The following is a 16104-nucleotide window of genomic DNA, read 5'->3' as shown; positions in this document are numbered from 1 at the left end:
TTTTTTTTAAACAAAAGCAAATAGTACTTCAGGGGGCAATTGATTTCCTTAAGAGTGGTTTTTATGTACCAGGGTCCAACCAGGATTAATATAATTTTATGTTTCTGTATTTTTATAATGTTACTCTTTCCCTTTTGATGTTTTTATACCTTTTCCTTAGAATAGACTTGTAGAAAATTAGTGGATAGAAATGGAATGTCTCTGAGCTTTGTTGTTGTCAGTGCCTATAATCTTTTGATTCCTGACAGGATGAGAATCAAGAACATAGTGCCTAACACTGAGATGGGGGAAAACAGGTTTTCGGTGTCATCACCTAATTTTGTCATAGAGCAACTATGAAAACTCTGTCCTTGTAGTGCACAACAGGTGAAAGAATAGGTGTTCCTTGTTGAAATGACCAAAGTTAATTTTTAAACTGTTAACCTTGTAAGAAGGTGCTCATGAGGGCTACAAGGGATAGATAGATTGGTCATGAAGAATATTAGAATCACTAACAATTAGAATATAGAAATCAGCTTAATATGGCAAAAATATTAATGTTTTTAGTTGATTCCAAACTTTATAACAGCTTCATATTCTAGAGCAGAAACACGTTTATAAAACTCAAATATCAAAATAATTCAGAATAAAGTATCATTTTTATGAGCAAAATGAGTCTTACAATATTTCAAGTAAAATAATAGGACATTTGGATGTAGGCTTTCCATAGTATTAATTAAAGTGCTTGTTATAGCCAAAGAAAAACACAATTTCAGTCTACGTACTGGGTTTAATTTGAAATACTGGCATCCCATTGATTCACCAGCACACTAGGGTTTAGAAAACATAACTTTTAAAGGTACATTTTGTGGAATGGGTAGCACACCCTGTGGCTTGGCAGTCTAGTCAGAAGGATGAGACCATGCTGACTATGTAATGACATCTTTGAACATTATTCTCAAGAGTGGTAAATGCAAAACAAAGTAATATCAACTGGCACTTAATTCTGCAAGTTCCCTGCTGATAGGGGTATTCCATGTAATGGAACTCTTCCTGACAGGAAGTCAGCTTGTGAGTATGGAGACATTTGAAAATAAAGTGTGTTTTAATTTGGCTCCCTACTGTTTTACAACTCTTTTAAATTTGGGATTAAGAAGAGAGTTAGGAAAAGGAAGGAACACACAGTAGGAATACCTTGAATATAACATTTCTCTTTGATTTTTATATAATTAGGAATACGGGTCAGTATATCTGTTTCACAGCTATTATTGGTACCCCTCCCCCCATTACTTTAAAATAAGTTATGGTATTACAGAAAGGTTAGGTTAAAAGTGTAAAGTTTTAGATTTTTCTTTGTTAATGACAAATCCTTTGCTTTTTAAAGGCTCAGTTATAGTCAAGCATTACGTACTTGTTGTAAGCAATGTACTTATGGTATACTAATGAATTTTAGCCATTTTAGCTTTTCCAGTTTCTTAGGATTCAGGTTTAAATATTTCTGTCTCTTTAAATTGTATTGTTTAATGTAGATGGCTCTGAGTTAAGACTGTTAATTTTTTTTTTTTAACCTTTTTGAGACGAGGTCTCTCAGTCACCTCAGCTGGCCTAGAACTCACTATAGTGGTAGATCAGGCAAGCCTTGATTTTACAGCTATCTGCTGCTGCCTCCAGAGCACTGGGATTAAAGATATGTGCTGCCAGGCCTGGCTTAGTATGTTTTTTAATCATGCCACTGTTTAGTGACATGAAAGTTTATAAGCTTGTACACAATGTTAACAAAATAAGAAGTTTCATCCGGGCGTGGTGGCACACGCCTTTGATCCCAGCACTCCGGAGACAGAGGCAGACAGATCTCTGTGAGTTCAAGGCCAGCCTGGTCTACATAGTGAGTTCCAGGACAGCTGGGGCTACAGGGAGACCCTGTCTCAAAAAGACCAAAAAAAAAAAAAAAGTTTCAATTTTGATTTGGGCTTGAATGATGTGATAATCAGAGCCCTGAAGCTAGTTACGTGGTTTGCAGGTAGCAGAACCCTCATCTGGTTAAAGGGGGCAGTGTAGAGATAGCTGCTGTCTCCATCTTGAGTAACAAATGGTAAATGAAAAATGACTTTGGGCAATTTTTTTTTTAAAGACTGAGAGTAGGAGAATGCAGTGACAATTGGTTTTGAAATTTAGAAAACTCCTATTTAACTGCTAACAAATTTTGTAACCTTGGGCGAATTAATTTCTTTTATATGCTGGAGACTCAGTTTCTTACTAAGTACAATGGGCATATTATGATCTTGATAGGTAATATAAGTAAAAGTGTGCCAAATTGATCATAGAACAAAGAAGGTTATAAGTTAAAATTACTACTGCTGCATCTAAGTGCTTTTAAGAGCCCACAAAACCCTCTCCTTTTTTCAGTATTTCCAGTGCCTCTCTTTTTCTTCAGGAAATATGACTCTCATATCTTTATCTCACAAATTCAGTCTAGTACTGTTTTCTTCATCAATGTGATTTTTTTTGATAGTTTTATGTCCTTTTTTATTTTGACCATAAAATACTAGCTCTAAAAGAGATCTCATAGGTTACCAGATTTTGCCTTTCTTTCCCATAGATAAAATTTATGGGTCATGTAGACACCACAGGTGATTCTATCACTTCATGTTCTTATTGTGATATCTTTTCTTGGAAAGTCAACTTAGTGTGCTTAGGGTCATTGGTTAATACCCTGATGAACTTTAGAGGTCTCTTTTGTAAACTGGAGTATTTCTCACTTATACTACATTTCTTTTAATACACCTCATGTTCATTTCATTCCTTGATTGTCCACCCTTTTTTTCCCCTTGGCTGAATATATCATCGTTAAAAATTGTTGAACATGATGATTTTCAACTTGAGGTCTATCACAATGGAAAAAAGGGGAAAGGTCTCTGAAGAATCAGATTCTGTCTTGAGAGAGTAGGTCTTAAATATTCTCACCACAAAAATATAAGTAAACAAGACAGTGGATTACTTGATTTTACCACTTAAAATTATATACCCTTGAAAACAGAATATTACACATGTGATATGTACAATTTTGTTATAACCTTGGACATCATTTTAGTACTGAAAATGTTTCAGATTTTGGAGCATTTTGTATTTTCAGATTGATTGTATTACTTTTTAAGTTATGCGGTAGGTCAAAGAATGACTTACATCATGATGTTTATGTAAAACATATCTTAGGACTTTTGTCCTGTAGTTGGTATCAGCTAATATCTCATTAAGAGTATTGATAAATATATATTTTTTAAATTACTGAGTCAGGGGCTAGAGAGATGACTCAGAAGTAAAGAACATTTGCTGCTGATGCAGAGGACCTGGGTTTGGCTTCCTGCACCCACATTGTGGCTCAGAGCCATCAGTAACTCTACTTCTAAAGGATCCAACCACCTCTTCTGGCCTCTGTGGGTACTCTACACATGTCCTTACATACGTGCAGGCAAAACACTTACACACATAAAATAAAAATATTTAAAAACTTAATATTACAGAATCATTCTAGACAATAAGGACTCATTTTCACTACAAACATCATTAACTGTATGACTGGGTATAGGTTCTGGATCTTTACAGTTCTAAGAAATTATGGTCCTTTATATATGTTTCTTATATAGTATATACTTAAAATCAGAGATTAAAATTTTATGTGTATTTGTAGTATGATGTTTGGAAAACATTAGTTCTGAAGACTAAACATAAACATTATAAATCAAATGCTAACAAAATGTGTTTTCAGTTACTTTTTATTTGAAATTTAAAGTGAGCACTGAAATTAAGATCTCATTTTATTTTAACCTTAACAATTTTTTTCAATGAATTACAAAGCATCAGTTTATAGTGGTTAGTGTGCAGAGTAGAAAACCCCAAATAGTTAAACAGCAGGAAAGTTTTCTGTTTTTAGTTAAAAAACTCCTGTTTTCTATATGAGCTTATTTACCACATGTTTAATTCTTAATGCTGTGTGCCATGGGACTGTGCATGCAGAAGTCAGCATAAAGAGCTCTGGCTTCTACATCTAGAGCTTTTACTTGCTGTACAATAATAAAGGCACTATTTTATTGGGTTACTTGTAATTAACTTCAGCACTAGACATTCATATAAATCATTGGTAATCTGTTTTCTTTAGATTTTTATTCTTTTAAACTGAATTAATGTAGTTGTTTCTGTTGTCTTTTTACATATGGATTAGGATTATAATTGTTTTTTGAAATTAGCACAAAACAACATATATGTGGATTCAAGAAATGATTGAGGCAAGCTAATGAATTTTATGTAACATTTTATAAAGATTTGTTACTGGAATAAATATTCAGTATTAAAATTGTTCTGTTCTGAAACAATACTGATTTTTTTCTCTCAAGTCAAAAAAATATCTAGATACTTGAACAGTTAAAATGACAATTATTAATTGGAAAAATATTTATGTTTTTATATATAGTTCAAAAAATCCTGACAAGGTAAAGGCATTCAAATACATCAACTCCTGTTTATCGATTTATAGATAGACCTTTTAACTTTTAATATTAAAATCTTCATATAACTTCATTTTTGTGTATTATCTGATAAATGCCATTTTATATATTGGCTAAGATTATTAGTTTAAAATGGAATAAAAATTAAAACGGCAGACATTTTTGAATAAAGGAATTACAATGTCAAAAGTAATCTATGTGTATGTCTGGCTGAGTTCAGGGTAAGAGTCTATATTATTTCAAACCAAATATAAGGAACAATGACTACATATGGAACATGTTTATAGTATTCTGTAAGAGAGAATTTAGGAGGCAAGAGATAATTTAATTCTCTCCTATGATATTACAATCTTCACTTGTTCATTCTTATGAGTGTTGAGTATGCTGAGGACAGAGATGGGAGTCTTGAAGAAAAAAGGTCACAAAACTAGTGCTTTAAAAAATAATTCAATTGGTAAATACTTTTTATTATACTGAGTACATTAGCTGGTTTAAAAAAAGTTTAAACATAATTAGCTGTTTTACATAGTTGTAATGGAAGTCTTTCATGTTCTTCCTCCGGCAGTCTCTAATGAACACTCCTTGTAATTTCAGCACAGGCTTTGAGATTCCCTAAAGACTTGACTTCAGACCTCAAAGGGCAGCTGTTGCCATATGTCTAGAGAAGCAGAGTTGCCAAGCAGACTGACCATGTACTAATAGGACACGTTTATATAGCTCCTGAGTGTGGAGCCCTGATAATCTTAATGATGATCATCTGTTGAGAGTTTGTAGCAAGAAAAGGTTAGAGGAACTTCTTGTACCTTAAAGAAACCAAGCTTTCTGTATTGATTAATGAAAGATATTGACTAAGTTGATACATGTTTGGAAGTTATTAGAAGGATCATTATTAATTGAAAAATATATTTTTTCCAAAAAACATTTAAAAACACATTTTTAGAGATACCTGAAAATAAGTTAATATTTCATATGCCTAAGCACAACCAAATTTTTTAATGGAGTATTTTTAAGTAATTAAAATATGTTTATAGTAATTGTGTCTTTGATTAGATGTTATCTAATTTTTCAGAGTTTAAAATCTTTATCCTATATTTTGAACATTCCATGAGTAGTTTTTTTCAATATTTAATTCCTTGCACATACAACCTATTTTGATATTATTTTTAGTAACAATTATAAAATTTAGCCATTTGCTACTCTAATTTATTTTCTCATATTTTAATGTTATAGTTGCTTGTATGTGTATCTTATTCACTTAGAGACATACCCTGCACATCTAGTTTGCACCACGTTCCTTTTTGAATGAATGTGTTCACAGAAATGAGATTAGCACTTTCCAAAGGACGCATTTTACTGTTTCACTGGTTGACATTTCTTCTAAAGAAAGGATGGAATAAGAATTTTTCTTCACAATTCTGCTGTATTTTTTTCTGGTATGTGGTTACTTTACATTGTTGAGAGAGTGATGAAATAAAGTGCAAAGGCTGCTGAAAAGTTGCTAATCGTGTACTTTGTGCAGTTAAGTCTAGGATTACATTGATATAAAATCCAGACAAAGACACTGTGAAAACAGCAACAAACTACAGACTGCAATTGTTAATGAACAAATATATAAAAATTCTCACCAATATACCAGATCCAATTGCCCATCAAAAAGATTATATATTATGATCAAGTATAATTATAGGATTTCAAGAGTAATTAAACTTGCATAAATCAATAAACGTCACATCAACAGAATGAAGGATAAAAATCAGGATCATCCCAACAGATACAGAAAAAGCATTCAGTAAATGTCAGCACTAATTTTGAGAAAACCCTCAATAAATTAGGCATAGAAGGAGCTGTAGTGTGTGACAAACTCATAGCATAATAGTAAATGAACAAAAGCTGAAACTGTTTGCGCTAATGAAGTTAAAGTGTCCATTTTTTTCCATTCTTCTTCAACATAGTACTGGAAACCCTACCTGGAGCAGTTAAGCAAGAAAAAGAAATAAAGGACACCTAAATAGAAAAGGAGGAGATGGAATGCTCTGTCTGCAAATGATATGAGTTTTTAAAAGTGATTTTATTTATTATCATTACTTTATGTGTATGAGTGTATTGCCTGCATGTATGTAAGTACATCCGTGTCATGCAGTGCCCACAGAATCAGATGAGGGTGTTGGATTCCCCTGGAACTGTAGTTAGGAACAATTGTTAATTACCATGTAGGTGCTGGGAATTGAACCTGTGTCCTCTGCAAGAGCTGAGCAATCTTTCCAGTCCCCAAATGATATGATTTTTAAACACATAAAACATAAAGGGTATTCCAAAGATTTCTTAGAACTAATAAACTCAGTATAGTTACAGGACACCAAATGAGCATATAAAATCTGTAACATTTTATATACCTGTATTGGACCTACTTCAAGAGAAATCAAGAAATCTGTCACAGTTACTATGGTTACCATAAAGCAAAAGAAAACAAACTAAAAACTTACCTAGGAGTATGCTTAGCCAAGGAAATGAATGAATTGAATAATGAAAAATACAAAAAAACCTTGATTAAAAAATTAAAAAGGAAACTAAATATGGAATGATATCCCATGTTCATTTATTGGTACTAAGATTTAATATTCTTACATAAATATACAAAGATTTAATATTCATACTACAGAAAGGATTGTATAGATTATATGGGTCCTTCACAAAGAAAGATAAAAACAGTCCTAAAATTGATATGGAACCTCAAAAGACACCAATTGGCCAAATCAGTTTTAAGTAAAATGAACAAAGCTGAGCATTTAATAATAACTGACCTGAAACTACAGCACAGTTTTATTGTACTATAAAACACCACAATCTTGACTTCAAAGCAGATAAACATTTCGTGAGACAGAATAGAGAACCCACATAGCGACAGTGAGCTGATCTTTACCAACATTGAAAACATTAGAGATGATGGTTTTGTCAGTAGTTGATGCTATCAAACCTGGGTATTAGTTTGTAGACAAATTTAAATAGATATCTTTCCATATATTAAAAAAATCTAGTCAAAATGGATACAGGAACTAAATATAACACCCCAAACCAGGAAACTTCTTGAAGGAAGTATAGCAGAAACTCCTTGAATACATTCGTATGCAGTGGTCTTTTGAAGGAGGTTAAAAGACCAGTCAGCCAACAAAAAGAAAAAAAAATAGATAAATATGATTATCTTAAACTACAAAGCCTCTACCTGTCAAGGGAATCAGTGAAGAATGAAGAAACAGCTTGTAGAGATGCAGAAAATGTTTGTAGACTGTTAATATGAGACGAAATTAGTGTTTCGGTTATATAAGGAGCTATAAGAAATTGAGCAGCAAAAGCATAAAAACTAAAATCATCTGGGTATACTCGTGTAATTCCAGCCCTTTTGGGGTGGAGGCAAGAGAATGAAAAATTCACAGCCATCCTTTGCTACATGGAGTTTGATGCCATCCTGGGCTTCATGAAACCCAAGTTCAGCAGTTAAGAGCATTGACTTCTATTGCAGAGGACCCGGGTTTGGTTCCCGGCACCCACATGGTGGTTAACAACAGTCCATGTCTCCAGTTCCAGGGGATCTGACACCCTCTTCTAGCCTCTGTGGATGCTACATACACATGGCGCACTTATATACATACAGGCAAATGCTCATAAAATAAAAATCAATTTAAAGAAAACAAAAACACTAAAAATAAGATTAATTTATTGAGGAAATTTGCAAATGGTCTGAATAGATAGTTCTCAAAAGCATTTTTAACAGTTTCCAAAAAGCATATTAAAATATTTAGCTTTTAAATAATCATGGAAATGGTAATCAGAAAAGTAAAAGATTATCTAGAAATAATCTAGGTCATAAAATAAAATGTCATTCCAGTGTTAGCCAAAATGGATGTCTCTCAAAATAAAGTAATGCTAGAATTATATATCATTAATCTTGTCAAACTGTGACATGATTTTATTTGCTTTTGAGCTTGTTAATATTCAGGAATTACTTTTATTTTTTAGTCATTTTTAACCTTTAAAATTTAGGTAAATTCATGTATCACCTTCAAGACACTAAAATATGGTTTATGGTAGTTAAGTTTTAGAAAACTGAAGTTCGTTTCTAAGGAAGTTAGATTCTATAAAAATAATTTACATCAATACTTAGTACATTGGTATGTGTTCTCCATGTTTATTTGTTGAATGTGGAGAGAAATAGATGTGATATTAACAAAATCTTTATTTTCTCTTTAAAAACTCTACTGAAACACAAACTGAAATTTTGAGGAATTCTAGTAGATTTTATGAATGTATTTCATATTTATTTTTATTGCACAACTTAAGAACAATCGTAACCCGATTATATTTTAGTAAAAATTGATTAGCCAACAATTATGGTCTTAGGAAATGATAATCAGTTAAATACATCTTGGGCACAGGTATGAAATTATTGACTCTGCTGCTTTTTGAGCCCTTCCTCTTGAAAGTGCTGAAATGTGTTTTGAAATTACTTAGTTGCATTAGTGGTTGGATTTGAGGCTTTTAACGTGTTTTCATCAGTACCTCTGGGGAAAGGATAACCAAGACCTTTAAATGTACTATGCATTTTGCATCACTATATAATTGTAAATACTGTGATGAAATATTGAAATGATCATGAAAGATGATGACCATCAAGTTTTTCGTTCAACTATTAAAACTCACTAAAGGTTGTATTGAGCCGCGGTTTATAAAACTGTTCAGACTAACGCCTTCGTTGATAATTGTTTCTGAGTGGAGAAAATGCCTTAGGATGGCATGATTAATGGTTATTCTTTTCAGTTTTGGCAACTTCTACAAATTACTGTGGAGAATGAAAAACATACTGGCTTTGCATATCTGGATTATCCGAAAAATCAAAATGTTTGTTCTTAGGGGCTTCAAATTCCTTTTCATATGCAATGTTAATTCTGACAGAATTCTTTGTTAGTCTTCTTTTCTCCCTTAAAACAACAAACAAAAAAAGGTTTATAGATGTTCTCTGTGTGACAAGAAGGGGAGTGATAAATTTGAATTTCTGTGATTCTTCAAAAAACTGCACTTCTACAATTTTATATATATACATATAGTTACATAGTCATATGTATATATATCTTCATGTTTGTTTTGTTTTAGTCTTGAAATTTTTCATATTTATTTTTAATTTAATATTCAGAGTAATGTGTTTCATTATAGTAGTTTCACATATAATATTCAGTTTTTGTTTTTGTTGGTTTTGGTTGGTCATAAATCTAAATATTTATACTTTATAAAGTACTTTAAAGCTAACTATATATCATTGTAGTCAATTCTTGATACAATTTGTTTTTAATTTAAAAGAAAAATAGTATTTTCTTTGACATGCCAAGCTAAATTTAGGTTGTGATATGTGTTATGTGGTGATTTTCGTAATTATAAGTTCTAATTTTAAAAGTTTTCACTCAGGGCTGGAGAGGTAGTTCAGCGGATAAGAACACTGATTGTTCTTGCAGAAGACCTGGGATCGAATCCCAACACCCACATGGCAGCTAACAACTGTCCGTAACTCCAGTTCCAGGGGATCCGACAGTCTTTTCTGTCCTATGAGTGCACTTACCTACATGCAAGCAATACATGCATACACATAAAATAAAAATAAACATTTTTTTTTAAAAAAAGGTTTTCAGTCTAACTTCAGTGATGACATTTAAAATTGTTGTGGAATTTAAAGAGCATATTTTATATTATTTATAAATAAAATAAAATGAAAAATGACATTTACCTTAATAATTAAAATATAGACTTGATGCTTATTTATATGGAATTTGAATTATGTAATAAAATCCCCTTGATTTCAGTTTGGAATACTATACTATGGGTTTGAGTACTAGAGGATAGTTTTATACATGAAGAATTTTTAAAAATATTTTATTACTTTTATTATGAGGGTATTGCCTGCATGTATATAAGTGCATCTGTGTCATGCAATGCCCTCAGAGGTCAGAAGAGGGTGTCAGATCCCTTGGGACTGGAGTTGCAGACAGTTGTTAGCTGCCATGTGGTTGTTGGGAACTGAACCTGGGTCTTTTGCAAGAGCAGCCAGTGCTCTTAACTGCTGAGCCATCTCTCCAGACCCACATTAAGTTTTTAAATATATTTTGAGAGCAGTTTTAGGTTCAGCTTGAATCTCATTGTTCTGTGCTCAGTGAGAGTGAGCTGTGGGACCCACTGTACTAGAATTCAAAGACTCACTGCAGTTTCCACTTATGTTTGTGTTCCTATTGCCTTTGTGAGAAGAGGGGACATGTGGCCCCTGCCTTTCTCTTAGGGATATATCCTTTTGTATAATTGATTTGTTTTTACTTGGACTGTGGACTGTTAATTTCATTTTGACAGAAAGAAAGGGCTTAAAGTTAGATTGAAATAACTGTCTTACATTTGATTTGGTTTATCTTAGTCAAAGGAATTTAAGGTCTCTTTTATAGTTTCTGTTGAGTGGCAATATCAATTTTGAGAGATTATGCCATAGACTTCTGTTTTGCTGTTTCAAAAATAAATTGTTGACTAAAAAAATGTACCTGGAATAAAAACATTTTATTGATTGTGACAAAATGTAGTGTAATTTTTACAAGGACATACTCTGTTTATGTCAAAATGAAAACAAATTTTCATGATTTTTTTTAACAGTACATTGCTTTTTCCCCTCTTTGATGGATCTAGTCAGTCAGTACCTTTGACCATCTAACAACTGACTTTGAGTTTAATTTTTCACTCTGTTGTTATACACAACATTCTGTTACTATGATCATACTGACACTATTCATAAAATGGAATCAGTCCTGGGCCTTTCCAAACACCATGTATGTAGAACAAAGGTAGTAACAAAAAACAGAAGCTAGAAGGTACAAACACACACACACCACACACACACCACATACACCACACACGCGCGCGCACACACATACACACACACACACATTAATTTGAAATTATATAGAATTTAAAACTCTTAAAGCTATTACTCAGAAGACATCATTATGATTCATGATGAATGATGTTAAGTTACTGAAAATAGTCTTTCATTTTAGGTTTTATGAAAGAACAAGAAGAATAGTTGAGGGCTATCATGCAGTTATAATACAAGGGACTCTGTAAGTGTACAGAAGGAAGACTTCATGTTACAGTTCTTTGAAAATACTGATGCATATAGAAACATACCTAAATATGCTTATATAGATGTGGACACATTGACACTACATGCATATACATGGGTCCATTCACATGCATTTCTCAAGTGTGGGTATATTTCAATTCATGGTGGCTTTTTTTTAATGTTCTTATGCTTATTTTACATATGTTTTGAATAAGGATTAAAGAATTCATTTGAACATGCTTTGGATTGATTTCCTTTCTAGGTTTTTTAATGGATATTGTTTTGGTGGATGAAATTTAACATAAATTTTTAATGGATAATGAGTATAGTTGGAGATTTATACCTCTTTTTGCTAACTTATAGAGCAATAAATTGTTTTCAAGCTTAAAACTAATGTTCTCTTTATATGTCATTAATAATAATTTGTTTTTGATACCTTTTATTCATTAAAGTTTTGTATTCCTTAATGATCCTGTCTTCATTTTGAATTATCTTTTTATTTTTATTTTAAAGAAAACAAAAGCAAAACCTTTCTGTCCCTGGCCTTTTTTGCTACCTTCATACCTAACTACCAGTTACATCATTTAAATTAATATATAAGGATTACCAAACAAAAATGGGAAGATAAGTATGGATAGGCTCATTTCATTTATACTGAATCAAGTTGTTTAAATGAAGTTTTTGGTATCAGTCTTTGTGCATCCCTAAGGCTGTGTTGGGAAAGCAACATATTTAGCAAAATTTATCCTTTAAGAATTAAGATATGAAATTGATATGGGAGTTGTGTTTCATGGTTATGGTATTAAAAGAAATAACTTATTAAATAATAAGTATAATTTCTTCAGCAATTTTTTTCACTGTTTTTTAGGAGTGGCAGAATTCTATTCAGAAGAACGCAGGCCTTGCTTTTATTGAACTTGTCAATGAAGGAAGGTAAATTATTTTCTATCCATTTTTAATTTAAAAATATCATTGTATTTTTTCCATATGAACTGATATGGTGGGGCTTTGTATTTATTGTTTTTGAAGTCAGTAATGTTTTAGAGCTCTCATTTATTGATTGCTACAAATATGCCAACCTTTAGCTATTTTATAATCTTCATAGTTATTACACTGATGAAGTTCAGGCTTATATTTTCAATAATTGTGTCTAGGTATAGCAAAAGTAATTTTTCTATTTGTAGTATGAGGAAGCAATATTTACTTTCAATTTTCTCAAACATTTTGTTTGTAGAACCAGTTATTAGAATAAGTTGTCTCTGTTCTCCCTCTTATGCCATAGTCTGAGTACAAGGTGGACAGCACAAGATTAGTTTGTGTTATGATGGGGTGAGAAAGGAAGGAGAAATCAGTAGGTATGGCCTCCACTTACAGTTAAGATAGCATAGAAATGAAAAGGAGGAAACATTTAAGAGAGTGGAAGGTTTATAAAGTAAAAGTAAATTGAGAAAACAAAAATGATGAATAGATCAATTTATATCTGTTTCTGAAGCTAATTTTGCATTAATGGAATAGACAACATAGCATAAAAGGTGTGATGGCCCTCCAGAATGTTATTTTATCAAAAGTAGTGTTTCAGGAGTGTTTATTATGTTGCTTGGCTGACCCCATCACTGTTGTTACTATATATAATAGTAAGTAGAATTCAGGCACTCTCCATGTTATATAATAAGAATAAAATTATGTAAATAACTTTGATTTCAAAAACTAGATCTGTTTTTTTCCCTTAGAAATAATTTTAGGTGCTCACGGGATAGTATTAAGAGCTAATAAATGAACTTTATGCTTTATGCTAAAGTCTGTGATAGAAATATGTAAATACAGGGTATTAAGATTGCAAAGAGGAAAATGTACTGTTTAGTATGGAAAAATTCAGTAAACCTGAAATAGAGAACTTGAATGTTGAGATATAGTTTCACAGAGACATTATAAAAATGAGAGTTCTGAATATTTTTGTAAAAAACATTGAAAATAGGTGGAACAATATCGCAGAAGCTACTGTAATGTTTTAGTATGTGTGATATCGTGTATCATCACACACATTTACATTTTTGTCTAGGTTTCCTTATTTACTCATTAAGTCAATATTTATTGTAGACAATCCCAAATTATCCTTGACTTTGAGGCTATAGCAGTAAGAATAAGATAATTATATTTTTGTGGATCTTACATTCTTACAGGCAATGACAGATTATGAAAATAAACAAAATAGATAATGTAATATATGAGTAGTTATAAGTACTATGTGAAAAAGAAAAATGGAGCAAGATGAATGAGATTCGGTTTTATGGGAATTTCTGAAGAACATATAAATGATTGACATGTTTTCAGTTAAAATATAGTGGTGATAGTAGGGCTCACTGAGAATGTGACATTCAGGCAAGCATTTGAAGCATGTACATGAGTTAACCATAGGAGCATGCAGGCACAATTATGTAGGCCAAAGAACAGTCAGGGTACTGGTATGAACTTTACTAGTATGTCTGAGGGATGAAGCCAGCATTGAAAAACCAGAGTGATCAGAGTGAAGTAGGCAGTAAGGTCAGGAGATGATACAGAACAAGAGCTTATGTGGAAACTTTGAAATTTATTTTGTGGGAATGCCATTATTGCAGGATATTAAATAGAGGAGGGAGACCCTTTCTCTTTTATATTGAAAAAGATCATTATGGCTAATGCATGTAGAATGTGATTGGTAGAAGCCAAGAGATAAATTGGAGGGCAAAGTAGTAATTCTAACTCTAGTTAGCAAGGTGATTACTTAAATTCGAGTATAACAGTAGAAGTAAAAATATGGTAGATATATGAATGTATTTTAAAGATACAGCTGACTGAATTTACTAATGGATTGGATAAGGATCATGAAGGAAAATTAGTTAAGTCAAGAATTACTCTTAAGATTTCTGCCCTGCGTAACTGAAAGCATGGTACTTAACTCCATACTTTTCCATCTCACTTCTCAGTGAGTTTGGATCAATGTTACTTTCTCCAGCACAGTTTCTATACAGACTCTTGGTGGTGGTTTTATCCATATTGCCATGTATGCATATTTAATTTCTTTTTGTTGGTGGAAGTCTTATTGATCTTTGTTGTGTGTGATGAACATTCAAATTTTCAGCAGTTTGGTCTTTGTCCTGCTTTCTTTCCCATTGGACTCTCTCAAGTCAGGATTGCATGTGTTCAAGTGCTCAGAAGATATGTGGAATTCTTTAAATCTTTTAATGGCTTTCTCATTTTTAGCTTCTTCCTCCTTAAATTGTGGCCTGTTCTTTGGCCTCTTGCTCACTCTAACTGTAAGTTCAGTCTAGGAGAGTTATACAAGCTTTTACTCTTTCCATCTGGAAATGTATTTTCTGCCTTGGCTTCCAAGATCAACTTGGTCTTCCTACATTGAAGGGCCTGATTTTTCATAACTACCCATGGCCTAGTACAGCTATTGTGCTTGCGGGGGGGTGGTGGTGATGGAGGCATGTACACAGGATTGCCACAGACTCCATCTGCCTTATTCACAACTTAAAAAAAAGTCACATTCTCTTTAGTTTTATTGTTTGCCTTTTTGTATTAGTTACTTTTCTATTGCTGTGATAAAACACCATGACCAAGGCAACTCATAGAAGAAAGAGTTTATTTGGCTCACCGTTCAAGAGGGTCAGAGTCCATAATTGGAGTGGGGATTGCATGGTAGCAGAGGTGACTGGAGCAGAAAGCCAATTGATCACATCTTCAGGCAGGCACAGGAAACAGAGAATAACTGGAAATCGGGCAAGGCTTAAGAACTCTCAAAACCACCTTCAGTGACATCCTTCTTCCAGCAAGGCTACACTGCCTAAAACCTCCCCAAATAGTGCCACCATCTGGGGACAAAATGTCCAAAAACTTGGAGTCTATGGGGCACATTTTCATTCAAACCATTGTATTGCACCCCCTGGTCCCCATAGGCTCATGACCATATAAAATGCAAATTGCATTTAGTATGCCTTCAAAAGTCCCCCTAGTCTTTATTGGTCTCAATACTTTTGAAAAGTTCAGAGTCCAAAGTCTCCTCTGAGAGGTAATCTCCTAACTGTAAGCACCTGCAAAATTAAAAGACAAATGACAACTTCCAGCATTCATGGAACCAAATAAACATTTCCATTCCAGAAGGGAGGACTGGGGGCATAGTAAGGAAATACTTTACCAAAATAAGACTGAAAAACAGCAGGAAAAACACCAAATCCAGTAGCAGTAGGTCCATATCTGACTTTTGGAACTTTACTTCTAAAGGGATTAAATGACTTAGCTGCTCCAGCTTTGCTGCCAGCAGTCTCAGTCTCCCTCTCCATCTCCATCTCTCTCTCTCTCTCTCTCTCTCTCTCTCTCTCTCTCTCTCTCTCTGGCACTCCATTTGGGTCCAGAGAAGGTAAAATATTTTCTAGCCTTTGGGTAACCTTTAACAAATCTTCACATACACACAACATATCCCCACATTTACAACATGGCTGT

The 16104-nt window shown here is 32.9% G+C and overlaps 1 protein-coding gene across 11 annotated transcripts in view; it reads left to right on the top strand.

The window, feature by feature from the left end:
- Positions 1-16104, top strand: part of Lrba (LPS responsive beige-like anchor protein) — a 674454-nt gene that overhangs the window by 198344 nt on the left and 460006 nt on the right. For all 11 annotated transcript variants that reach the window (XM_029556710.1, XM_029556708.1, XM_029556707.1 and 8 more), the window contains one exon: positions 12491-12555. In XM_029556710.1, coding sequence (XP_029412570.1) covers positions 12491-12555 — 65 coding nt within the window. The remainder of the gene's footprint in view (positions 1-12490; positions 12556-16104) is intronic.

The sequence above is a fragment of the Nannospalax galili genome, unplaced genomic scaffold, assembly GCF_000622305.1.
Source record: "Nannospalax galili isolate Female #2095 unplaced genomic scaffold, S.galili_v1.0 scaffold305, whole genome shotgun sequence".
NCBI classification, from domain to species: Eukaryota; Metazoa; Chordata; class Mammalia; order Rodentia; family Spalacidae; genus Nannospalax; species Nannospalax galili.
Note: the sequence above shows the minus strand (reverse complement) of the source record. Positions and strands in the feature narration are given on the sequence as shown.